At 53.3% G+C, this 26840-nt stretch overlaps 2 protein-coding genes across 3 annotated transcripts; one reads left to right on the top strand and one right to left on the bottom strand.

Annotated features, from left to right (window-relative positions):
- On the bottom strand, nt 1-13985 carry BRAP (BRCA1 associated protein). 2 transcript variants are annotated; one of them, XM_021544652.3, is made up of 12 exons: nt 13829-13985; nt 13543-13701; nt 12743-12944; nt 11779-11968; nt 10281-10394; nt 9717-9865; nt 7861-7936; nt 7205-7343; nt 6741-6850; nt 5110-5199; nt 3218-3321; nt 1-2213 (listed from the first exon to the last, which is right to left on the bottom strand). In XM_021544652.3, the coding sequence occupies exons 1-12, from the start codon at nt 13908-13910 to the stop codon at nt 1853-1855; spliced, it is 1776 nt and encodes a 591-aa protein (XP_021400327.2). In that variant the 5' UTR covers nt 13911-13985; the 3' UTR covers nt 1-1852. The 2 variants fall into 2 exon arrangements, with proteins under 2 accessions (XP_021400327.2, XP_085449381.1); XM_085593255.1 differs by lacking the exon at nt 3218-3321.
- Nucleotides 13566-25351, top strand: ACAD10 (acyl-CoA dehydrogenase family member 10). Its single transcript, XM_085593425.1, is given in 18 exon segments — nt 13566-14087; nt 14645-14743; nt 14857-15073; nt 15767-15915; nt 16453-16647; nt 17783-17941; nt 18685-18844; nt 19155-19296; nt 19553-19621; nt 20325-20506; nt 21031-21181; nt 21665-21810; nt 22318-22491; nt 22940-23162; nt 23164-23213; nt 23216-23283; nt 24660-24725; nt 24949-25351. Coding segments are annotated over 18 exon segments (2850 nt in total). The 3' UTR covers nt 25027-25351.
- The last annotated feature ends 1489 nt before the right edge of the window (nt 25352-26840 follow it).

Here is a 26840-nt window from a genome sequence, read left to right as displayed (position 1 = left end):
GAACTGCACGCTGGTTTAATTTTCCATCACATTTTTTGAAAATGAATTCCAAGATATAGTACAGCATCTTTAGTGTTCTGCACAAAGCAAGCCTTCAGCAAAAGGTCAGAGGATCTTAATGGTGTAAAAATATATCTTAAATAAAATAGTTTCTCTAGGAGAGCAAGCTGTGCTGTACATCTCGAGGTCCTTAGAGTCATTTACAGAAGGCAGAGGCCTGGTAGTACAATCCACACACTGGAAAAGTGAGTGTACATTCCTGCTACAAAGTCAGAAAAAGGTCCAAGTTCCAGGTGGTGGGGGCAGATCTCCAAACCCAAGCAGGGGATGCCCAGAGTGCACTAACAGCCCTGTAATTCCAGTGAGGAAGTTCAACTCTCTCTGTCCATGCAGCCAGGAAACGGATGAGAACCACCCGCCTTCCCAGGGTCATTCCAGGGACTGGGACTTGTCCCTTTCAATGGGCCAAAAAAAGAACAACTTCTAGCAATAAAGGACTGGCTGTTTCATGCCTGTGTTCCAGGCTGGACCTGCTCAGCCAGAGCTGTTTCAGTGCTCCAAACTAAGGTCATGATTGTTCCAACAAGGATCAGGATCATCCTGTGGCCTGGGAAGACAACTGGGGACTCCCCTGCCATTTTTAACAAAAGATCAGCCTTTAAATGCTCTGATTCTGAGCACAACAGCAACCAGGACAGTCACTTCTCCGGGGGAAAACTTCCCACCCCAGAGCATCGAGTCTTAGATTCTAAGTGAAAGCCAACAAAAAACCCAAACCAAAGTAGATTTGTGCACAAAATTCCCTTCCAGGTCCTGTGTCCCTTTGGGGCAAGTCACACAGAAGTTTTGCCAGCTGAGGCTGTGGATAGTGCCACGTTTTGGTGAGCACAGGAACTGGAACCAAGAGCTGCAGCTCCTGCTGAGGATCCAGTGGGGGGACAGCAGCTCCGGGAATGTGGGAAGAGTCTGGAAAAGGCTGTGCTTGTCCCTCTCCTCACCTGGCTCTGAGGAGAACAGCTCTGCAGCTTCCACCAGCACTGCCAGTGCAGCTCAGGCAGGGGACACACATGCAGCCCACTCCAGGACGCTGGGAATGTGTTCCCCAACTCGCAGATGACTCTACTTAATTTATAGAAATACCTCTAAAATAACCACATTAAACAGCATCCAGAACACAAAACTTCCACCCTTTCTGCCCCACAGGCAGCACAGCAAGCACTGGCCTCTCAAAGGCCACCTTTAAAATTAAGAGAAATTTCCAGACCATTGGCCTTTAGGACTTGCCTGGTTTCTTACACCACTAAGATGGTTTATTTTCCACACCTCACTCCTTTTTCTTTCCACACTACAGCTCTACTCCTGCACAGGCAGTTCTGCAGTGTCAGGACTGCACATACAAAAAGGAGATGTATATAACCTAATTTACACTGTTTATTAAATTACTTCTTGAGAATGCTTTTAATCCAGGAGAACTGGAGAAGCCTTACACACCGGGCTGAGCCTGCTCTACAGCACCCCTGCAGGGAATGGGATGTTGGACATGGACACACCCCACACCCCCCCACCCCAAAACACTCTCCAAGGAAGTCAAATGCATGACAGGAGGGGCTCTGAAAAGGAGGGAAGGCAAAATGGTCACCAAGATCTGCCTAAAAACAGCTAAATAGTGCAGTGAAATGCTTTTAAATACCACAGACACCTCCACCGACTGGCAGCCAGTTTTATGAGCAGCTCTGGAGACAATTTCTAGCTGAGCTTTACTGAGCTGGTTGTCCCCAGCCCGAGTCCCGAGGTGAGCCTGGCCTGCTGCTGGCACAGGCAGTTCCAGGGTGGGAGCAGAGAATTCCTGGTCTCATTTCCCTCTCTTGCCACGGCCTCTCCTGGAGGAAGGTTTGCCCGTGCCAGCCGTGGAGGAGCTGGCAGAAGATGCCACTGCAATGTTGATCTGTCCTTCCTGAATCTCCTGGCGGGTCTCAGCTGGGAGGTGGTTGATTTTCTGCTGTGTCTCCAGGTAGAACATGACATCCCTCAGCTGCTCCTGGATCTCGGAGATCTGCAGGTCCTTCTGCTCACAGGTTTCCTTCAACACCCTCTCCTCCTCCTTCAGTTTGTTCTGCAGCAAGGCCTGGTTTGCTCGCAAGCACTTGTTCAGTTCCTGCTCCTCCTTCAGCTCGTTGGAGAGTTTTACCACTTTGTTGTTCAGCTGGGAACACCTTGCAGGGAGAAGCAGGAGTCAGGAGAGCAGCACTGCCCACCCAGACCAAACACCACCTCAGCCTTTTCACTGGATAACTGACCTCCAGCCCACCAACACCACCTGGAATTTGGTTTTCCAGAACAGATGGGCAAGGGGAGGCAATACAAGAAGACTCTGAAATCCTCCCCAGGCCAAACAATTCCATCTCATGCCAAATGCCAACAGCACAGTTCCATCCTGGGAGATGGAACTGACCTTGGACGCACATCTGCAGCTTTTGAAATGGGTGCCAGAAAGGGCACAGGATTACAAGGCACCCTGAGAGAGCTGAGGGCAGTCAGGGGCACTAAGACCCTCAAAATCCCACTTCACTGGGAAGGAAGATGCTCCCATAAAGGTATCAGCCTTGTGATTCACAGACAGGGCTTCCTGCTCCCAACAACTCTGCTTTTGTCCTGGCAGTTTGCTGGCACCCTCCTCTGCCCGTTTCCCACTCAGGAAGGTGAGCTGCAGGAGCTTGGTGCCTGTGCTCCCTGCTCCAGCCAGGACTGCTGGACAGGCCCTGGGCTGGGAGGAACAGGAACACAGTCCCACCCAAGGATCGCATGGATCCACAATTCCCAGGCTTGACATCTTTCCTCCAAGGTCTTCCCAAGATCTGTGTTTTCCTCAGTGCTGGGTGATGCCCCTGCTGAGCTGCCTTTCATCCCTTTGGATGCACCCACCAAGGGCAGAACAGGCTGGCAACTCCCTCGGAGCAGGGAGAGGAAGGATCCCTGAATGCCAAACATGCAGAGCGTGGAAAGGGAGCTCATGGCCCCAAAGCTGGGCTCACTCAGACACTTCCCATTTGTGAACACCTACAGAAATCTGAGCTTTTTTTAAAGCAAGCCATGTTCTCAGTATTGCAGCTTAAACAGCTCAAAACCCAGGAATAGCAGGGTTTTTTTTTTTCTTTTTGGATGTCAGTGCACGGTGTTTTAATGGCTGCATGGAACTAAACCTGGCAGTGGTACCCACTTCCTCTCCACTGACTGCTTTTCTTTGAGCAAGTCATTGAGCCGCTGTTCCAGACTGTCACACTTCTCAATGGTCTCTTTAAATTTGGTCTTCATGTTGTTAATCTGTAAAAACAAACACAGGGGCATTTCCTAAAGCTCAAAGTCCGCTGCCCTTTCGTCAGGACACTTATTTTCCAGAGCTGTTTCCAGACTTTGACCGATTCCTCTCCCCAGGTAAGGAAAGCTTGGAGCCAAGGCTTTGTTCTGGTGAGGACCCCCCGTGTTACCCTGGGATCCCAGCCTCCCAAGGAGCCACGTTGCCGTGGAAGCTGCTCCCACAGAACAGCAACTCCGGCTGCAGAGCCGTGCCAGGCACTGCCAAAAGCTGCAGCAGCTCCTTAACTTCTTCCTGCCTGCATCCAGCATTCCTTTGGCCACTCTGTCGTGGTTCTGGATCCATCAGCAAACTCAGATTTCCACCTCAAGGTATTACAAGGCTGGGTTTTTGCTCATTTTAAGCTAAACCTCAGAGAATGAGTGTGAAGATGAGCAGGGGCTGACTCAGCAGTGCTGTCATAAGGCACTGACCCACTGACACCAATATTTCCCTCCCACAAACACAAACATCCCCTGGCCATGGCCTTCCTCTTCCCTCTGCTGCCCCATTCCAGCTGCTGCTCCTGGAGAAAGCCAAGCTCTCCTTCTCCAGGTGTCAAACCTCCAGCGTGAGATTTAAAGGAAATTCAGAGTCAGGAATTCTTGTTTCGCTTCTGTTGGTGCCTCCAGCATGCTCACAGGCAGTGGGGCAGGAATTTAATGGAAAATGCTTTCCATTAAAGGAGCAGTCTGGACTAATGTCAGTGTCAGCATACAAGGATGCAGAGCAGGTTTGGAGCCTTCCAGTCCTCATCAGGGAATGCTGGTGCTGCTGATGGTTAATTTGGGGAAGCAGCCTGAGCACTGATAATGGAATACACTGCATGGTGGCACTAATCCAGACATGACTTACATGGAGCAAGTGCCATGGATAAAATTATTGGGATCTTTAAATGTGAAACCATGTTTGGAGCAGGGATCAGAGTAGTTTTATTCTGAAGCTGCTTTGAGGATTGTGTCTCCTGGCCACCTGCAAGATTATTTTTGATATATATTTTTCTTTTATAAGGCCCTCCATAGGATTCCTGGGACTGTTCTTTAGGACAAGGTCAATGACTACCATTTCAACAGTCACAATTTCTATTTTTACTTAATTGCAGACACTTCAATGGTTAATTAGAAGTCCTGAAGAAAGTTTAGGACTTAATTCTAAATCCTGACTCACTTTAAACCTGGTTGAAAGGATCTATGTCGAGTAAAAAAGCAGTAGAATATCCTCCCTGGATTTTTCGTGGTGACATTTTGAAGCAGCCCTGCCTGCAGGATGCTTTATAGGAGGAGACTCTGAACTTTTCCCAAAGGGTGATGAGGAGAGAAAAGGGATCAAAAAGAAAGGGCAAATCAATATGCATTTGGAGCAGAGAGACAGTTCCACCTTCTGCAGCCAAGCAAATTAAAGTCATATTGTCTCTGCTCCACCAACATTCCCTGGAGATCCGTGTCGGAGAGACGGATGGCTCCGGGATCCTGCAGCACCACGCGCTGCCTTCCACCACTGCTGCATTTCCCCAGCAGCACATTTAAATCAAGCTGCAATCTCTGTGGCAATCTACCTGCTTCTGCACCACTGAGCAGCAAATTGCTCCCTGGGAGCAGCCAGACAAGGGACAGATCCATCTTGGAGCCAATTTTCCCAGCTGGGAGCGGAGCAGGCTGCGGCAGGCGGCGCCCAGGCTCAGCCAGGGATGCAGCAGCTCCTTCTCCTCCCATTGAGCAGGGCCAGGACCCTTCCCAGAGGCCCAGGGCAGAGCTCACCTCTTCAGCCGTGTCCTTCTCGATCCGGACAATCTTGTTTTCCCAATAGATCCTCTGGGATTCCAGCTGGCTCGTCAGCAAATAGGAATACTGCAAACACAGAGACACAGCAGTCAGGGTGGCCCTGCTGGTTAAGGAGCCCTAAGAGTTCCAATCCACAAGTCAATTGAACCAGATGAAATCAGGAGGTTCTGGACACACAGCCCTGCTGCAGATCCAGCTGATGGCTTTCACCAGTTTGATTTCCCAATCAAGTATATTTTTTTTTAATTTTTTTTTTTTAATTAAGGAAAACCTTTAGAGCACAACAAGGATCAAGTGAAAGTATCAAACCAAGACTTGTTTAAGGAGACAGATTTTTCATGGGAATAGCAATAAATGTCCACAGGAAAATAAAGCACCACCCATCCCTGTCCTGAGAGTCTGAGATCCCAAAGGGTGAGGGGAAGACTTCCCATCCACACCCCAAACTCCAGTGCAGTAGGATCAATGCACATATCCAGTTTTCCTGTAAGGAGATTTCTGGGAGAGCACCCTCAGCTCTCTGTAACCATTCCCAATTACTCTTCTCCGACATGTATGGCCCATTCCAATGTCATTTTGGTATCTGAACAAGGATCTGTGCCCTACATCCCATCTTTTCCCTTTTGCTTCTGCAAATGAGTCATGAGAAGGTTGAAAAAGGTGATTACTCCTTTTCATCAGGCTAATAAGCATCAAATTAGGCATTCACTAGAGAATTAAACATGCACAGAGCCTTGATCACTCTCAGTAATTTCCGAGTGCCAAAACACTGCCAAATTAATTCTCTCTTGAAATATTTCAATCTCATTAGACAGAGATCTTACATGCTTCGAGCAACCACCTCACAGAAAAAAAAAGGGTTAAAATTAGCTGTTTTGACATCCAAGTGTTAATCAGAAAATTCACTGAAAAGCAACCAAATATTTATGTGAGCAACGAGCTCCTCCAGTCTGGTCTCTGTGGGCTGTTCCTCCTCACAAACCCTCGTGTCTAATGCGGCTGAAATCGTGCTGCAGTGGCTGCTCAGTGAAGCAGGCATTTCAAGCTCCTCTCCTTTAGTTAGGAGAAGCTGGGCAACAGGTACAAAAAATAAATAAATCATTATCTGTTCAAGGGAAGGGAACAGAACAGGGCTGGCATCAGACTGTCAGCACTCTGCGCTCGCCAAGGTGAGCACACAGCTGTGGATTCCTGCATCCTCGTTCAGTTTGGGAGCTAAACCACCCAAAATGACAGTTCCACACGGGTCATGGCTCTGAACCCAAGCCACAGATCCACTAGGAAAGGTCTGGGGAGTGACTCAGCCCCTCTCCTCCCTCCAGTGCCCCCTGTTTGCAGCAGCACAAGCAGCTCTGCTTCAATCACCAGTGACCACAGGACGACACTGCAGCCAGCTCACACTGCGCTGCATCGGCTCTGCAGAGCCAGGGAGAGGCTTAAAAAAAATGATTAAAAAAAAAAAAAGCTGTAAACCCATCCTGCTCCTGCCTGAAGACAATTCCAGGCTGAAAGCAGATCTGCTGCCTCAGCTGATGGGATTGAACCGTGGTTGCGGTGGGGTTGGAAACATTTCCACAACGCAGTGTCCAACGAGTGAAAATATTTACCTCTAATTGTAAGGCATCAATTTTCTCCTCCTGGCACATATCCCCCTCACACTCGTACTGAACTAGCTTGCCATCAGTTTTGCTTGCCACCAGCCGATGGACATAATTGTCTGGGGAGAAAAAATCATGGGCACTGAGATCTGAGGAACCCCAGTCATGGAGCACAATTAAACCACCCAGACCCTGCCCCTCAGCGAGGCACAAAGCCAACACCACATGCACTTTCTCTTCAGCAGGTTCTTCCCAGCTACCTTATGGAGTATTTGGAAAAAATACCTTATGGGATATGATGGAAAAGGAATAACAAACATTCCAGGGACCGCCTCAGTTTGTGACAGAATCACTTTCCCCTTCCTCCAGCCCCAAGAAGCTGCTGCTAGAGCAGAGATGGCTGCTCCCCACAGTCAGGGGTTAGCCCAGCAGCCCGTGGCTCGCGGAGCCCCGTGCCCAGGGCTCAGGCTCACCCCCGGCGTAGTCCCAGACGCGGTGGTTGGTGAGCTGCATGGCGTACGTGTGCTGCGTCTCCTCAAAGTGCTTGTAGGCGTGGCGGCTCACGTAGCGCCCGCAGCCGATGTGCCCGCAGATCAGACAGATCCACAGGTTCTGCAACACAAAGGGCAGCTCTGGGGAGGCAGCTCTGGGGGCAGCAGCACCCCGACCCACCCCCCACTCCGGTCTCAGCCTCAGGAGTGAGCACTGTTTGCTTTCCCACTCCCCCCCTCAGCTGGAAGGCCAAGGAGAAGGGGGCTCTGCCCATCAAAGGCAGTTACACCCCTGCAGGGGATGGATAAATCCCACCCAGATGGGAGAGTGGCCTTGGCTAAGGAATGAGGGATCTCAGCAAGCTCTGCAGGGCACAGACTGGAAGGGCCACCACCATCAGGCTGGTTTTGCTCCCTGCTGTCGCACTGATCTTTCAAATAAACCACAGAGATTCATCAGAACAGGAAACCTGTGAGGTGACATCCCTTCCCAGCACTGATGCAGTTCAAAAGGAAAGCTGATACCCCACTGGCTGGTAAAACCAGCCCAAAATCAGCCCAAGAATAAGCCCCAAAGCAACCCAAGCAGCTGTGCAGTCACATCTAGGCCAGATCTCACCTTCCACCCACCTACTTACTTCTTGAACTCCACACTCAAAACACTTGTTCTCTTCCACGGGCTCTGGAGTCTGGCAGTACCTGCACACAGGACACCTGGAGGGCAACAAGAATGTCATGAGACACAGGGAGCAACATCTTCACATTCCAGTCATTGAAAAGAGCCAGAGAGCTCCAGGGAAATGCCTTGTGCAGCAGGATGCTCCCTGTATCAACCATGAGCTCACATTTACCCCACCTGAACGCATTCTACACAAAGTTACTGATTTAAGCTGGTGACAGAACAAAGAACAGTTCTCCCAAAGCCACTTCACCTGGATTTTGGTTTTGGTGCAGTCCAAGGGGTTTACACAGAAGCTACACACTGAGGCATTGGAACTACACACTGCTGGGGACAGCCAAGTGACATTCTGCAAACACTCCTCAGTCCTTAAAACAACCCTGAGGAGATGCTTCAATCCCACCCCAACCTGAACAATTCAATCTCAGCTCTCCCAGGAAGAACATCCCATAACTGTACCCCAAAAGAATCAGCAGCAGGAAGATCCAGACCTTTCATCTCTTTTGCAACTCCCTCAGTGCTGCCACAAAGACAGAACACCCCAGACCAGGAGGAAGTTGTGTCCAGCCCTGGAGCAGCAGCAGCTCAGCTCAGGAATGGGATGACTGAGGCTGCATGTTGCTGCCAGGTCTGTTTATGTATTTTTCATTAGCTGCTGGGTAAGCCCCAGAAATCTCCCAGGGAAGAGACAACTGGGCTGCAGTCAGTTCCTATTCAAATTCAGGCACCTGCAGCCTCCGTGGTGCCTGAGCAAGGAGAACAGAGGTTTCCTTTGTCATTTCTTTAGACTGGGAGCATAGGTTCTGCTTAAATTGTATATTCCATATTTAATGGCTATTTGGGATCTTGCTCCTGCGCTGGCTATGCTCCACTGCCCCAAATTTTCACTGGCTTGGATTTATGGAGCAAAGCAACCCTTCAGCCTGCACAGCTCCAAATCTGATTAATCTCACTGAGTTCTGTTACTCTTCCTTGGGAGTGATAGATCACAGAGAGCTACATTCTTCCTCACATTCCATCAGAGGATCCAGGAATTGGGATAGCAGGGAGGATCTGCAGCCTCCTGCTGCAGTGTCTGTGCCTGCCTGAGGTGCAGCAAACCAGCAAAGTGTCCAGCAAACACACGCAGCTGACAGCAGCACTTGGGGGCTCCAGGTGCACCAAAATCCCTCTCCACAGGGATTTGGGAAGCTGGGAGCACCAAGAGGAAAGGATCAGTGGCAGCAAGGACTGCTTTAAGGACAGACACAGGTCCAGCCCCCAGCCTGCCCAGTGCCATGGAGGGTCTCCCTGTGCCAGGAACACGACTTCCCATTGCTCACCTGAACAACAGGAGCCTCCCCTGCCTGATCTGCTGAGCCATCTTGTCATCATCCTTTCTTCTTCCCAGTGTGCCCCTGCACACCTCCTCTTCCTCCCCTCCCAGCATGCAGGTAGGAGAGGAGGCTGCAGGGCTCCAGGCAGGAGCAGATCCATCTGCAATGCCAAGGGCCTGGCCCAGCTGCCAAGGCTGAGTGAAGCAGGGCTGTGTGTGCAGCCAGGCCTGTTTAGCCCAGCACTTTTCTCCTGGAGTATTTTGAAATCATCAGCATTCCTCTACAACTCCCTCCCTGCCTCAGCAGCGAGGCCCCTGGGAATCATTGTTCAATTACTTTTGGCGGGGAGATTTTTCTCTGGGAGCCCCTTAATGGGAAAAACTGAGCATTAGGACTTGCAGTAATTCCTGCCTCCACAGTGATGAGCAGAGCTTTGTCAGCATAACCCCCAGCACTGCAAGCAGGGCCTCAGAGGTGGAAATAAAGCCCAGGCTCTCACGTGGTGTCCTCCCAGCGCTGCAGGCACTGGCTGTGGAAGCTGTGGTTGCACAGCGTGGTGAGGATCCCGTTCACAGACTCGTCCATCCTCTCCAGGCACACGGTGCACTTGGGCAGCTCTGTCAGGTCCATCACGGGCAGGCTGGCCCCCTGCAAGCACCAAGCACAGAGAAACTGCTCAGCACTTTCCCAGCACCAGCAATTAACTCCAACTTCCCACTACTGCTGGCACCAGGGTTCAAAACCATGACACAGGAATGCTGTGAGGCCACAAGGTAGTTGGGAATTTACTGCATAAGTAAGTGATCCTAAACATTCAACAGGCCACAGCCAGGGCAACCAGCCCCACTGTGCTCTGTGGATTCCCTAAATTATAACCCAGGGCAAGTTTAGGTCACAGCTGAGGCACAAAGTCCATGGAGTCACCACACAAACTCTTCCAAGGACCACCGGAATGGGAAATGGAGGTGGGGGATGATGTATTAAGGCATTTTTGCTGTTTATTCTTTAAAAATCCTGTTAAAACCTTCTGAAGTGCAGGGCTAAAAAACCAAACCAAACTTACATCTTCTGACTTGAAGACTTCAGCCCTTTCCACATAGACGAGCTGGCAAACGTCCTCCTCGATGGAGTTGAACTGACGGCCATTGCAGGCCATGTAGAAACTGTCTGCATCAGCCTGGGCACAGAGCAGGGGAAACTGGTTACAAAGAGAAAAATCCCAGCTCACCCACCCAAGGGAGAGGAGGAGAAACCTCCCATATCCTCCCTTTTTCCCTGGAACACCAGAGCGGGGTTCAGCCAGCTCCAGGCACGGCATTTTGGTACTGGGTTTGGCATCACCTCTGGAAGACACAAGTGAAGTTCAGGGCAGTGAGACTGACATTGGAGCACTCAGCAGGCATTGGGGATTCCCCTTCAGCACCTGTTTTACCCTTTTTTGGCAATTTCAGGGCATTTGCAAAGCAAATTCGGTCTCTGCAAAAATGTAAGGGGGCCACGTTGCAGGTTGGTGTCAGTTTAACTGTGGGGCAGAATCCATTCCCCACTCACAGTCCAGGCACTTTCCAGGGCAAAAGAGGCAGAACCGACCCAAACCCTGCCAAATCCATCATCTCCTCTCCCTCAGGAGCTCCCCAAACCCTTTCTCCACAACCAACAATCAGCTGAATGCCACATTCTCACTCTCCTGGTGATTCCAGGCAGGATCATAAAGAACCTGGAGATTTGTTTTGCTACCTGCAGGCACAGCTATTAGGGGTCAACAGAGCTTCAGGGAATTACCTGAGAAACAGGAATTTCAGGGTAAACTGAGCAAAAGTTTAGGGATTTGCTGCAAGGCTGGTTAGCACTAAATATTTCTGAGTAATTTAATGGAACAAGAGATGTAAAACCATCTTTGTAACTACTGCAATTAGCACAAAACTCACACAAATCCTCCATCTGTACAAAGAGCTTGGGGAAATCTCTCAGGCAGAATTCACAGCTGGGGGAAACCTCCCCCTGAACCCCAAAATAAATCATGTGCAGCTGGGAGAAGAGAATGTCCAAGTGAAAGGACAGGAACCTGAGGGGGAATTTAAAGTCCAGTCAAGGGGCTGAAGAGCAAACTCTGTTATCTGGGTACCAATTCACCCCCAGGCTCTCAGATTGGGGGGGTTCTGTTCTTTCCACACTGGTAGTGGCTGTGAGACCATCCAGCTCCTCAGAAAAGCAGGAAAAGCCTTTCTTAAAGCAAAGGGAGCTCCCCTGGCTGTGCGTTTTCTGTTCAGCACAGCACAAGACTCTGAACAAGCTGATAGATAGCAGAGAACTGTGGAAGTGGACTGATTTTTAATAAATATCCTGCCAAAAGAACAGGACAGCCAGAACAGGGCATCCACTGCTTCCAGGTGTGGGACTATCTCAGCAGTCCCAGGAACTCTCTGGGAAGGAGGACAGGGCTGTTTCTCCATGGGTGAGTGCAAGCCTGGCTCAGGGCTGCCCAGTGAAGCCACCCAAGCCTCCAGATCAGTGACTTGGTGTGACGTTCCTGCAGCCAAGCAATGCTGGAAGCACCTTACCTGGGAGCTGAACTTGATGAGCACCATGTACTGGTTTGGGGTGGAGTCTCTGATGATCTTCATGTGCTCAATCACTTCGTAGAAGGAGGCCACAAACTTCATGAGGTCGTGGCTGGTCATGGTGGCGGGGACAGTGAGGATGCAGAGCATGGCACTGCGCCGCACGTCCTCCTTCAGGGACGTCATCTTGCTGGGGACACAGCAGGGACACAGCTGTGCCTCACCTCCTGGGGCAGGGCACAGCTGGACACACAGCTGGGTGCACAGCTGGGCACACAGTCACAGCAACTCTGCTGTCAAACTTCAACCCTCTTTTGTCATCGGTGAGGAGGAGGAAGGGGATGTAGTGAGTGACCACAAACAGACATCCTTTAGCCAAGGATGAGCCTGGGCAGCTCCAAGAACAGTGGGATTTGCCAGGAATAGTTTGACACCTGTTTTTTACAAAAACAGCTGAAGTTGGCAAGCCCCAGATGCTCAGCACTATTCCTAGAACAACTGAGCAATGTTTGTTACTATTGCCAATGTCCATTTGGTGGCTTCTGGTCTCCTTTCTTTCAGGAAGACCTGAAATGGGAGATCTCACACAATTATAGGGGAGAGGTGTGGAATTGGAATCCCTGGAATACAGCATGAGACCTTCTGCCTCACACAGCTCCCAGACTAAGGCCCCAGAGATCACTATGTAGCTGTGGGATCCCTTGGAAAGCTGCTTTCAAATGTCTTTTTTTTTTTTTTTTATCTGTGTTTGTCTTACACTCTCACCTTCAACACCCCCAGTGTCACCCACAGCTGTCACGGGTGTCACCCACAGCCCCAAGCCCCACCATTAACACCAGCCACTCTCTGCATTCCCAGGAAGGAGTCACCCTTCCTGTTTGTCCAAACTCAGGAGCCACAGCCCCAGGGTGGCCAACTCACCCTCCCATTCCCACCTGAGCTGGCATGAATCAGGAATTCTTACTTTGTTTTGTACAGGTGCATAATTCCATGAACGATTTCGACCGAGGGGTTCCCGCTGAAGAAGGAAATCTGGTCTGGGAGCTGCTTGGAAGGCGAGTCTGGAGCAGCCTCACACTCCTTGCTTTGATCCTCCTGTTTAGTTTTGTCCTCAGCTGATGCAGCCTCCGAGGATTTTCTTCCCTCCATGGCAGCTTGTGCTTCATCTTCCACAAGGGCAAAATTTCCCTTTTAGTGAGGGGAAGGGAGCACTGGGATCACCCAGTGCAGCCCCTGGCCCTGCACAGACACCCCAACAATCCCAGCCTGGAGCTTTGGCCGAACTCTCCCAGAGCTCTGGCAGCCTCAGGGCCGTGCCCAATTCCCTGGGCAGTGCCCAAAACCTTTCCCTGATCTCCAACCTCAAACCCCTGACACATCCCCAGCCGTTCCCTGGGTCCTGTCCCAGAGCTCGGGGCTGCCCCTCGGGAGGAGCTGCGGATCGGGATGAGCTCAGCGGGCAGTGCCGGCGGGAATGCCCGGGCTGTGCCCACGGGAATGCCCGGGCTGTGCCCACGGGAGTACCCGGGCTGTGCCCACGGGAGTACCCGGGCAGTGCCCACGGGAATGCCCGGGCTGTGCCCCCCGCACATCCCTGAACTTCCCAGCTTGTTTCCCAAACTGCGGGGCCCGCTCCGGCCCCGCAAACCCCACATCACCCGCGCTCCCCGCCCTGCCTGCCCGGTGACAGCACCGGGACACTCTCCTCCACCACGGGGCCGCCACCGGCGAGCCCGAACCGCGCCCGGTGCCCGCGGCCGGTACCTGCCCGCGGCTGGATGGTCTCGATGATCACGTCGGTCATCTCCCTGCGGCCCAGGTGCTGGTGCAGGATGGCCGCCCGCTCCCCGGGGCCCTTCCCCTGCAGGCAGGCGGGCACGGCGGCGGGGGCCGCGCCGCTGCTCTCCGCTGCCATGTCCGGAGCTGCGGGGACAAAGCAGGCGTTGGGACGGGGCGCGGAGCCGCGGCCCCGCCGGCAGCTGCGCGGTGCGGGGCGGGCCCGGCCGCGCTGCCCCGCGCCCCGCCCGTGGCCCCGGCGGGGGGAACCCACCGGCCGCGCTGTAGGCGAAGCCCGCGGGCAGCGGGGAGGTCCCGGCCAGCTCCAGCCGGATCACGACCAGGGACACGCTCATGGGCTCCGCGGGGCCACCGGGACGGGACCGGGACCGGGAGCGGCGCCGCTTCCGCCTCCCGCACCTTTCCCCTCTGACCCCGTGACGTCACCGCTCCGTGACGTGACAGGCGGCGGCCGCGGCGGCAGCGCGCGGGGGGCTGCGAGGGGCGGCCACTGCTTCTCGCGAGAGTTCGAGGTACGTTCTCGCGAGAGCGGGAGCCTGATGGGGCAGACCCCGGGATCGTCGGTCCTGAGGGGACAGACCCCGGGATTAGCGGTCCTGAGGGGAGAAACCCCCGGGGATCATCGGTCCTGACGGGACAGACCCCAGGATCGTCGGTCCTGAGGGGAGAGACCCCGGGATCATCGTCCTGAGGGGAGAGACCCCCCCCTGGATCCCTGAGGGGAGAAACCCCCGGGATCATCGGTCCTGAGGGAAGGGACCCCCGGGATGATGGAGTCCAGCCCCTGACCCGTCCCCACCTTGTCACCAACACAGAGCACCCGGTGCCATGCTCAGGCCTTCCTTGGACACCTCCAGGGATGGGGATGCCAAACCTCCCTGGGCAGTTCCAATCCCTGACCACCCTTTCCAGGAAGGAATTCCTCCTGATGTCCAACCTGAACCTCCCCTGGCACGCCTCAAGGCCCTGTCACCTGGTTGTGTCCCTTGTTCCCTGGGAGCAGAGCTGCCACCACTGATTATGATCAGTAATTAGTGTGTGTTAGTGATGAGCAATCCCACTGTCCCAGCACTTGAAGGGGTGCATGTATAGAACCCCATCTGGAACACTGGAGTGGCTGCCCAGGGTGGAGCCACCACCCCTGGAAGTGTTCAGAGCTACAGCAGAGGTGGCTCTGAGCCCAAGGGTTTGGTGGACATGGGGAGGCTGGATTTGATGGAGTTTTCTCCAACACTAACAATTATATTATTCTGTGTGCATAAATAACCGTTTCTCCTGTAGTTCTGCTGTTGTGCTCCAGCCTCTCCCCGGCTGAGGTGTGAGTTTCCCTGGCCCTGCCTGGCTCCCAGCATGTACCTGAGGAGCGCTGCCCATGCCCAGAACCTTCTGTGTGCCGGGATGCGGCGGCTCCCACAGCAGTGCAGAGGGTTCTCTTACAAAGCTGTGGTCTTTGAGGAGAGCGGGGTGCTGCTCCCAGCCCCTCACAGGACAGCCACAGGTGTGTATTCCCACTCCTGATCCCACACAATCTCTGAGCTGGGAGGGACCCACAAGGATCATCATCCATTCCTGGCCCTGCAATCCTTACCCTGTCCCTGAGAGCAGTGTCCAAATTCACCCAGAGCTCTAGCAGCCTTGGGGCCGTCTCATTCCCTGGGGATCCTGGGCAGTGCCAGCACCCTGTGGGGGAAGAACCTTTCCCTGATATTTCAGCCTAACTGAGCCCTGGCACAGCTCCAGCCCTTCTCCTGATCTGGTCCCTGGTCACCAGAGCTCCTCTTGTTCCTGTGCATGGAGGGAAGGTAAATTTCAGGTGCCTCTTTCAGCTGGCTCTGGTGAGACACCCAAGAACTTGTGGTGGTGGGACATGTTGTGCCATCTAAAGTCACAGAGGTAACAGTGACCACCCTGAAACCCCTGGTAACAAAATTGTCCTGTAGTGCCACCACCTGATACCACCCAAGGCTGGTGCAGTTCTCCAGCAACATTAGGAATTCTCCACACTGAAAACAGGGATGAGGTGCTGCAGTTCCCGGAATGCCCAAACTCTTCCCTCTGTGCTGTGTCAATCACCCAGTGCAGCACAGCATTCTCACAGTGCTGGGCCCTGTATCAGCCTCGGAGGGACTCAGCTGATCCCAGTCTGATTTCTCAGTCTGCTGATGCTCTTTCCTGGCTGTTCTCCATGCAGACTGGGAAGCCCGGAGCTGCATTCCAGCCGGCACCATCCAGCAAGCTGCACTGTCTGGAGGGGAGAGCAGCCTCTCTCTCCAGTATTCCAGGGGAGAGCTGACAGCTGTGGACTTCCTGCAGGAGCTGGGACAGCAGTGCTTTGAGATTGTAAGCCAACTCCCCCCTGCTCTCCTTGTGCTTCCTGACTGCATGGAAACAGGTCCAGTGAGGAAAGAGGAGGTTTAAAAAGAAATTCTGTGGTTGAAGGGTCTGGATTGTCCATCTAGGAAGCACAGCTGTTGGAGCAGGGCAGATTTTCACCATTATCCTGGTGCCTGGGCAGGGCAGGCAGATTAATTTGCCTTAATTTCCTACCGGAATAAAGTCTTTTTTAAACATCTCAGTCTAAAATGCAGATTCCTTTCCCACCTGCTGAGCTGTCAGCTGCCTTGATCGCATGGCAGGCAGTCCCAGCGATTTCTCTTTCCCAAAATCAGCCCTTTATCTCTGCTGCAGAATTAGGAATGTGAGAACATTTGTTTATTTGGGCAAAGCAGTTTAGCTGAGAGATTCCCTGCCTGCCTTCTGCTGCCAGAGGAAGCAGGACAGCAAGATAAGATGATCAGGCAACCTACCTACCCAACCACGCATATTTTCACCCCATTTCTGGCCCATTATCACTCTTGGGGTTCCTCTGTTTCTCAGGCAAATGTCCGTGTTCCAGTGCACTCCTTTCTCTGGGATTTAATCCGAAAGGAGATGATAAAACAGCTCCCCATAATGGCAGAAGCAGCTCAGTGTATCCGGGCTGAAGGGCTTAAGACAGCTCTGCTGAGCCACAGCTTGTGCCTGGGGGATGGAGAGGGGCTCCTGCCCCTGGACCAGCAGCACTTCAATGTGGTAAGTCTGGATGGATCCCAAATGGGATCCTCCATCTGTGAAAGCAGCAACTGAAATTCTTTAGGTGCAGGTAGCAGATGAGCAGCAGCAAGCTTTGGTTGACATCAGCCTGGGAAAACATTTCCTGACACAATTCCTTGTAGGCACTTGGAGTGACATTTGCAAATCCACTGCAAAGTGCCCACACAACCACGAGTCTCTGTGTAACTGGCACAGGCAGCAATGGAGACAGAGGACTTGGAAGCTGGAACACCAGGCTAGAAATAAATGTTATTATTCAGTGTCCTGCCTGCTTTAAAACAAACAGACAAAAATAAGCTTTAAAAGAGTAAGCTGACCTTACATGCTGACCTGTGTGAGATGAGGAGCAGATGCTCCTCTCCCAGCAGAGTCTCCTTTCCCAGCAGACTTCACCTTTGCAGAGATGACACAGATTAGCAGATTAGATGACACATGAACCTCAAGGCTCCAGTAGCCACAGCCTCTCCAGTGTGTGCTGCTCCTGGAGCAGGAGCAGCAGCCCTGCACAGCAATTAGTGGGGGAAAAATAATTGAATGTGGGTTTCCATTAGTGTTGGCTTTATATCCATCCTATGGATTCATTGCTGTTCCTGGAGTGTTACCAGAGCAGGGGAAAGGCTGCTTGGATTGTTCATGGTTGTGAGGGCAGTGGGAGTGTTCAGACACTGAGTCAATGCTTTTTTGATCCAGATTTTAGGGGGATGGTTATGGTCAACACAGCTGCTGTGGAGGTGGCTTTGGGGTGGCTGGTGGGTGCAGTGGTCAGGATGCTGCTTTTCCAGAGCCTTTGGAAGGTGCTGCCATCCAAGGCTTCCTTGGACAGCACTTAACAACTGGTCTGGGACCAGTTTGGTCTCCCACATTGGGACATCTCATTGGATATCTTCCATCCAAGGACTGGCTCATCCTGTTTGGCTGATTTGAGCTGAGGAGCCATGGCCAGAGCATTTGGCACCCACACAGTCCTGGAACCACAGTATACCCAGCTCCACATCCTGTATTTCTCATGTTAATTAGGCAGTCTCTTTCCCACCCACCCATCTCCATTTCCAGCACTGCCCAGATGTTTGTGGTCACAGCAGACTCATGCATATTCCATCTGTTGTTGCTGTAGATGGTTGAATCACATCAGGAAGGGATGCCCAGGCCAAATCCTGGGATCTACAAGCTGTGCTTGGAGCGCCTGGGTGTCCAGCCCCAGGAATCCATCCTGCTGGACAGCAGCAGCCAGAACCTGAAGGCAGCAGCCCAGCTTGGCATGAAAACAGTGAAGGTACAAAGTGACACAGCCAGGGTGGGATCTGGGGATGGATTTTGGGTCCAGAAGCTGTTTGGTTTGAGCAGCTCAGGATTTCCAAGTGGCTGTGGCCGACTCTTGCCAAGTCTTTTGTTCCAGCCGGTGCTTGTCCCTGCAGGATGTGGTGGGGTTAAAGCAGGGATCACTGGCAAAATCTGCTCTGGGCTGTTTCATTCATGGCTCCAAACCCTGTGTAAACTCAAGGAAGTCTCTCCTCATTCCTGTTCCTCTGTTCCCTATTGGAGAAACAGCCCCATCCATATAGTTGAGACAAGCACAGCAGAAAATGAGCCCCAGTTAATGAATTCCCAGAAACTCTGAGGTCTCATGGATGAGTCAGCTGGGGACTGACAGGTTACCTCCAGGCTTTGGGGTCAGTGAGCACAGGGGTTTTACTTTGGGGACCATTGGGAAAAGGGCAAGAGTGGGACTGGTGGCAAGAGTGACCTCCACTCCCCTGGACTGCACGCAGGGAATTCCAGCTCTTATCCCAGCCCACGCTCACAGTGCCTGTGCCACCATCACAGGTCTCTCCAGGGCAGAGTAAAGGTGGGAAGCTCTGTGTTGGCAGGGAATGACCCACGAATTCCTGTGTGTCAGTGGATCAGTGCTGATGGACTCACAGATAAATGCATTCCAACCATGCAGGGCTCTCTCTTTCCCAGGAAATTTTGTCTTCTGTCTGTCACCTAGTGCTACGTTCTCCCTCCTGGTTTCAGGTTGATGATCCAGAAACAGCACTCAAAGAGCTGGAAACCCATCTGGGATTTCCTTTGAAAGGGTTTGTTCCCTATACTCGTTCAGTGAGACCAGGCATGGAAATCCCAAAGGATCGTCTGCAAAAGTACCTTGGAGATGTTCTTGGTGCCCACCCATCAGGTATTGCAGTGGGTTTGGCTCTTCCATCAGAAAACCTGGATATTCTGGAGCTATTGGCTTTTTCCTATGACATCGGGACTGAAAAATAATATTAAGGAAAGGCTCATAATTTCCAAGCAAACAGCACAGCCATTCCAGTTTGAGCACAAGTGACCAAAGAGATGCCAGGAATATTCCTGTCCTGTGAGGCATCTGTGAGCTACTGCCATGTTCCCCAGGGGTTTGGGACACAGAGTGAGATCTCAACCCCAGGTGCAGAAAGGGGATGGAAAACCTGGAGAAGTGCTGACCCTCTGCTCCCAACTCCCAGCCCCACTGGAGTTACGGCAGTTTGACCACGGAGAGTCCACCCGGAGCTATTTGGTGAAGTTTGGAGGTCGTTTGCTGGTGCTGAAGAAGGAGGAGGAGCCTCCCTCAGGCCCCTCAGGCCCTTCTGTCCCAAGGGAATACAGGTGAGGGGGGTCCTGCTGCAGTTTGCTGTGCCAGAGGAGCAGGACACATGGGGAGGATCCTTTGTGACCTCCTCTTGTTTTCCAGAGTGTGGGATAGGTCTGGGGGCTCTGGGCCATGGGAAGATGTGGGTGTGCTCCTTTCACCTCCCCCCAGGCACATTATCTTAGTGTATTTAAAGCTGAGCACAGTGATACGGTGCCTCCAACACAGCAATTCCAGGACTGATTCCCTTGCATCTCTCTCCTTCCCTGGCAGGGTCCTGAAGGCTCTGGCTGAGGCTGGTGTTCCTGTGCCCCCTGTGCTTGCTCTCTGTGAGGACAGAAGGTAATCCTGTACCTCAGCTTTCACTCTGTGCTTGAAACTGCACAGAGATTCCACAGAGATGAAGGAACCAGAGCTCACAAAGTGCTCTGATCTAATGAACATTTGTGCAGTGTGGGGCTGGAGGAGCCTCTAGAAGTTCAAAGAACAGAATCACTTTTATTTGGTTTGGTTTAGGTATGTCCCATTTTAGCAATTAATCCAAAAACTCTCTTTGAAAAGCACTTATAAAGCAATATTGTAGGGCTTCCTGCTGACTCAGAGTGCTCAGGTTTGCAATAAAGAAAGGATTTTTCCAGCTGCCAGACCTCAGTGACAGCAGCAAACCTGTGAGAGGACAGCCCTCAGGCCTGCAGCCTGCTCAGGTCTCAGGACTCAGTGTGTGCACTGCAGCTCGATGTGTGCCCGCTGCTCCTGGTGTTTGTGAGCAGCCCGACAGCCCAGCTCACACCCACTGCAGGGAGCAGCTGCTGCTGGAGCTGGCTCCAAGCTCAGCTGCAGGGTCTGGAGGGGCCAGGGCTGAGCACGCCACAGCCATGGCCACAGGCAGCCTGAGCTGGGCTGCAGTGAGCGCCCAAGTGCTGCCGGGGCTGCTCGTCACCTGCCCACAGGTGAGGCCTGGGGGGTGCGTTCAAGGTGCAGGTGAGATTTGGGGTGTTGTAGCAGGATTGACTTCAGCCCCACACATCCCAGTTTGCTTCCCCAGCATCCTTGGCACTCCTTTCTACCTGCTGGAGCACTGTGCTGGCCACATCCACCGCGCCGCGTCCCTGCCCGCGGTGCCGCCGCGCCGGCGCGGGGCCTGGTACGGGGCCATGGCACGTGTCCTGGCCAGGATCCACAGCCTGGACCTCGGAGCAGCCAAGCTGCAGGAGCTCGGGGAGCACGGTGAGAGGAGCCTCTGCATGCTTCCTTCTCCTGGGTGTCAGCATTTCAAGGGATGGACCAAACTGGGGGCAGGGGGGAAAGTGAAGATGAGAAGTGAAGACCAGAGTCTGAATCCCCAGGTGTGGTGGGAGGGTGTGAAGAGCTCTTTCAATCCAGGTTTCCCACGAGTTCCCAAAGTTGTGCTACCTCCCAGAGCTTCCTGCCATGTTCGGTGCCATCTCTGCCCACTCTTTGCTGCCGTCTCTGACCAAACCTCCCCAGCATCCCCTCCAGTCCCTCTGCAGAGATAGCTCAGTTTCCTGGAGCTGGTGGAGAAATTTTTGTCCAGGATTGGATTTTTTCCACCTGACTATTAAATCCAGTGCCCAGTTAAGAATATATGAGACCCCTGAAAAATGCAGTTAAATTCTTGGAGCTTAAATCAGGGTTCTGTACTGGGATCTGCTTGGCTGTTTGACTTTTTCTGTGTCCCTTTTGAAGTCTCTTTGTGCCTTTCCCTGGGAGCCTGTGTTCCTCTGTTCCAGGAAATTACATCCAGCAGCAGGTTGAGACCTGGACAAAGCAGTATCGAGCTGTGGAAACTCACGTGATCCCAGCAATGGAGAGGCTCATCCAGTGGCTGCCTCTGCATTTTCCTGAATCCCAGAAGACAACATTGGTGCACGGTGATTTCAGGTACTGCCCTGGAGCACATCCCAGGCAGGAAACAAGGATTGAGTGTAAAATGACCCCCAAACTCCAAAAGGTGCTGATTGGGCTGGGGCAGCAGCTTCAGAGCAGCCTGAAAGCTGGGTTTTGGGTCAGGGTCAGCATCCTCAGGGAATGAGACTGAGTTTCTTCATCCAGCAGCTGCAAATGCTGATCTAACACTGGAGGATCATCAGCTCTTCCTGCAATACTCAGCCCTAACCTGAGGCTCTGACTAACTTGGTTTCATTCTCCAAAGCACAGTTTAGTGCATTATTAACCAGAGAGTTCAATATCGAGTAACCTCCATCCTCTGCTTGCAGAAATTAATGTTTCACTTTGTGCTGCCTTCTAAAGGACTCAGCAATTTTTGAAGAGAGTGAAGAGCACTGAAAGCACCTACTGCTGCTGAGCACTGGGATTTTTCCCTCTTCTGGAGACTTTTCTGATCTCTTTTTCCCTCTGATACAGGATGGACCACCTGGTCTTTCATCCAGACAGGCCAGAAGTCCTTGCTGTGCTGGGCTGGAAGTTTGCCACTCTAGGAGATCCCATGTGTGATTTGGCGAATAACTGTATGAGCTTCTTCCTGCCAGCCCACTTTGGTGCTCGCAGAGGTACAGAGGGGACACAGTCACCTTTGGCACACACAGAGGAACCAGAGTTCAGAACAGATCAGCTCCTGCCCAAGCAGCTCAGCTGGCAGTGGGGCTCAGTGCCGCTGGAAAGGGCTCTGGGTTTGCACTGTTTTCCCTCTTACTCCAGCTGGGAAGCTGGGCAACTCTTTTGGGTGGGAAAGTTTGTGAAGCAGATCAGGTCTGGTATGTGCACTGAGTTATACACTTGTTAAAAATAAAAATACAGGGTTAAACAGAGAGGTCCCATCATTTAGGAGGGATCTCTGTCAGTCACAGTTTCCCCCTAACCAGGAGAACTGCCCCATGTGCATTTTGGGGCACAAACCCCAGAGTTCCATACGGAGCCAGCACTGCAGCCCTGCAGGTCCTGGAGGGTGCAGGCGTCTCCATGGAAGGGCCTGGCTGTGCCACAAGGCTCTCACTGTTCCATGGGAGCTCTGAGCTGCTCTGGCAGCTGACTCCCTGGTACCTCTTCCCATCTTCCAGGCTTGAGGAAGTGTGACTTGGGGCACCTGGGGATTCCCACGGCAGAGGAGTATTCCCAGATGTACTGTGGCCACATGGGAGTGGAGCGCCCGGAGAACTGGAATTTCTACCTGGCCTTTGCCTTTTTCCGCCTGGCTGTGATGCTGCAGGGACGTCACCGTGGCTCCCTGGCAGGTGAGGAGCCCAACCAGGCCAGCTGTGTCCTGACCAGGGCACACCCAGGGGCACAGAGCTGCCTCCCTGCTCAGCACAGGCCTTTCCTGCCTGCTGCTTGTGCTCTGGGATCTTTCCTTTCCTGGGAGAACTGAGCAGAGGCCAAAGTTGGGAGCCCAGAGCTGTGTCCTACAGATGGAGCTCTCAGACCTTCCAGCTCAGCACCAGCCTTTGCCAAGGAACTCACAGGGAGGTGGTGAGAGCTCTCAGTGCTCTGCACACAGCAGGTGTGGCCTTGGAGCCTTTATCAGAATTAAATCTGATGTTATTTTCACATCCCTTAGAGAGGAATTTCCCCAAGTCCTGCTGGGCTGGCCCAGAGGAGGGCAGGTGATGCTGTGATGCTGTTGGGGATGTGACTACGTAACACAGACTTTTCCAAACAAGTGTCCCGTTCTCTTGTCCCCAGGGAGGCCAGCTCCAGGTGACAGCAGCCCCAAGGACACAGAGTTTGTGGCTGATCTGGCTTGGGATTTTGCCATTAAAGAAGGATTCCGTGTGTTTGAGAACCTCCCCCCAACAAAGCTGCTGGTGCAACATTCCAGCACCTGGGCCGGGCAAGGGCCGCTCCTGGGCAGGAGTTACAGCACCTGGGCACGGCCTGGGGCAGCCCCTGTGCCCACAGCCCCCTGGTCACTCCCCCAGCAGCCTGGTGGGGATGGCCCAGGGGCTTTGCTGCAAGATACGGGCATCCAGTGGGGCTTTCTGAGTCCCCATTCCAGAGGGACTCCACGTCCTCTGCCAGAGCTGCAGGTGAGACATCTGTGCTGAAGCTGCTTTGCTGCACCTGCCCCAGGGTGGGGATTGTGGCCTCCAAGTGTCCTGGCTCTCCTGATCATGTCAGACATTTGGCATTCCCAGAGCCCAGTGGCCTGGAGGAAAAGAGCTGGGTTCATATGGCTGTAACAGAGTTCATATCCTGGGAAACAGTGATTTTGGAAGCTGGCACTCCCTTCCAAGAGGAGCAGATTAACACCAGCCCAGCTGTGTTTGCTTGTCCAAGGTCCTGCTGTCTGGGCTTGGGCTTTTCAACACTTGCCAGTCAAGGAAGAAATAGTTGTTCCTTACCTTTCCCTGTCCAGAGGAGCCTCCCTCCTGTCTCCCTCTGGGAAAGGCTGAGTTAATTCCCTTCACTGGGTCCCTCTGGTGCTCCCTTGGGAGTTCCCTCGGGTGGAGCAGGGAGCTTCTTGCACCTCCCCAGCTTCCATTCACAGTGTGAATGGAAGCAAACAGCCCCACCCTTGGGCTGCTATCGAGGAGATTATATTCTTAATTATTCTAGTGACATTATCAAATTCTAGTGGGTTACTTAACCTCCTTTTAGCTGCCAAAAAAATATCCAGGTGCCCTTCCAAAGTGTTTCATTGTGCTCTGGCAAAAACCAGCAAACCCCAGCATGTCAGGGCACTTGGCAGCTGATCCGCTGAGAAGGTGGAAAGGGCAGGGAAGCAGCAGCTGTGGGGAATTTGGAAGTGCTGAGATGAGCAGATCTCCTTGCCCTTCCTCGAAACACTCATCTTTGCCAAGTCTCCAAACATCAGGATTGCCACATTCTCTCTACTCCATGCCTTGGGCCTGTGAAGATGCTGCTCCTGGTGTGTGGCACCACGGAGCCCCCTCATCCCTGTCACCTCCACATCCATGCCACTGCTCTTTCCCTTGGCATCATCCCTGCACTGTCAGCCTTTGCTGTGGAAGTGTGTTGTGAAAGCCAGGGGAGGAGTTTTGCTGCCTGCAACAGCAGGATAATGCAGAGGACTGTTACACAGCCAAATATTCCCAGCCTGGAAGTGCCACAGTGCTCCAGAGCTGGGCAAGGGCAAGGCTGCCCCGTGCCAGCTGGCACTGCCAGGGGAGGCTGATCCCTGGGAGCCTGGCAGCCAGGTGCCCTTGGCCGAGGCATTCCTGGCTGAGCAGGGCAGGATCTCAGCTGACCCTGCCTCATCCCGCACCAGGAGCCAGCAGACTCCACACACTGATCCCACGGCTTGCCTGTCCCCACAGCTCTCGGGGAGATCCTCTCCAGAGGAGCAGAGGGAAGCTCAGTTTCTCCTCCAGAGCCATGGCTGGCTGTCAGAGGGGCAGCACCAGGGGCACCAGACCTCTCATGGGTCTCATCCTCTTCACAGGCACAGAGGGCCAGGACCAAGGCAGCGGCACTGATGGCTGCACAGGCCGTGGATCAGGGCACCAAGGTGAGCAGATTCCTAAAAAGAGCAACACTGGGATCCCCACTGCAGTCTGGGGCCTGTGAGCATGAGGGGTGATTTGTCCTGTCTGCTGTGGATCCCCGTGAGGGTGATTCCCCAGCACTGGGTCCCCAGGGCACTTGGAAGGCTCTGGGACATTGCTGCCATCCTGTCCCGGTCCTGCAGCCCTGTGTGTGCCCACGTGGGCTCTGCTCTCACTCTCCCACAGGGCCCCGGAGCAAAACATCTCCACAACACAGATCCCAGCCCAGCACTTCCCTTGGACCTGAGCTCCATGTCTGGCTGAGGGTCCCCAGGGCTTCACAGGACAAGACTCTCCAAACCAGAGCTCAGCCAGGAGCTGCAGCACTGGGAAGCCTCAGATGGGGACCCAAAGCAGCCACTCTGGCACAGGAGAGGCCGTGCTAAGGGCAGCCTGTGAGCTTCTCAATTCCACTGGTGCTTGGTGTTGTCTGTGCTCAGTGCTTTTATTGCCCGGCTCAATACAGGGCCAAGTCCATCCTTGGATCATGAGGCTGCAGAAGTCAGAACTGCAGCAGGGAGAGCTGGATGGGAGTGACCTGGCTGGGGGAGCATGGCTTGGTTTTGGGAATAAAGAGAATGGACCAGCATGACTCTTGTCCTTCAGCAGAACCTCCAGCAACTTGCAGATGCTGGAAGAATCCTCGGTGGTGGCAGGAACTGAATCCAGTCCTCGAGGTCTCTGGATCTAAGAGCTGAGGCAGCGCCTGCCCTGTGGAGCTGGGCGAAACTGGGAGCACTCCATGGTCCCATGAGTGTGGTGGGGTCTCTTTGGGGACCATGGAGGATGTAGACTGGATCAATGGGAGCTTTCAGTGCCTTACAGAGCCAGGGGAGAACTGTGGGAACAACCATGGTAACTTTATGAGCATGAGCAATTCATATGTTGTATTAATTATTAAAATAATGGGTATGGTTCTTTGGATTCTCCTGTTCCTCCAGCATGGGTGCAGCCTCGCAGCCCATCTGCCCAGGGTGGCCGCCCCTGCCAGCCCTCAGGGGCACAAGGGTGCTGCAAAGAGCCCTGGGGGGCCGTGCTGGCTCTCAGCACAAGGACCATGAGGCTGTAGGGAAGCCGGTAACCTGAGCCTTGGATTCTCCCAAGCTCCAGGGTGAAATTCCACCTCAGCCTCGGGCATTTGGCTCTGCTGTGGAAGGGGGAGGGAGCTGAGCCCGTGTCTGCCCAGCCCAGATATTTGGGATGGTTTCCCAGCAGGCGCCTGAGTCCTGCACCTCCCACCTCCTTCGGGCAGGCTCAGGGGGCCAGAGCGGGTCTGCCCCGGGGGGTTTTAGTGCTGCTGGATCTGCCTCCAAGCCCCAGGGAGGGAAGGGGCTGCTCGAGAGAACCAAAGGCTTTATCTGACACGCACGGTGCTCGGTGTCCATGCCGGGACCGGGCACAGACAGGACACTCATGAGGGCTTAGCCCCGAGCTGGAGCTCAGCTCTGTGACGTGCTCTGGGGACACCTTGAGCCGCTCGCTCCCTCTGGGAGACACGGGCACATCTCTGCGGGGAGAACAGGTCTGGCATCTCCCACGGGCACGCAGGGCTGAAACAGGAGGGAGAACACATCAGAACAAGAGGTCCTTGTTAATGCCACTTTCTAAAGGGCTGCCCGGGAGCCTCTGCCCGGGAATCCATCACCCTTCGAGGGATATGGGCGGACAAGGATGAGGGAGGCTGAGATCCAGCACAAGAGGATTTCTTTTCAGCTGATCCGGGAAACACACGGCCTAATCCGTGTCCTGCTGGATAACCTGGGGCAGGAGTTTTGCCTTCTCTGGGCTATGCTGTTCCTCCCTGCACAACGGGGCTGATGCTCCCCTTTGCTGAGAGAAATGCTGGAAAGTGCAAATGCTGGAACCTCCAGCAAGACTTTCAGTGACCTAGGTCATCCAGGACAGCGGGTGAAACTATTCCTGAACTCACATATTCTACAATTTTTCTGTCCCCTTTAATAAACCAGAGCCATCCCTGTCACCCTTCACAGACTCCTCACTGAGTCTCTTACACAGGGTAACACCACAGGTCTTTTTTCCCAGAGGTTAAAAACCTCTTTTGGTTTTCTTTTGGTATT

The sequence above is a fragment of the Lonchura striata genome, chromosome 15 (genome assembly GCF_050655825.1).
Source record: "Lonchura striata isolate lonStrDom1 chromosome 15, ASM5065582v1, whole genome shotgun sequence".
NCBI classification, from domain to species: Eukaryota; Metazoa; Chordata; class Aves; order Passeriformes; family Estrildidae; genus Lonchura; species Lonchura striata.
Note: the sequence above shows the minus strand (reverse complement) of the source record. Positions and strands in the feature narration are given on the sequence as shown.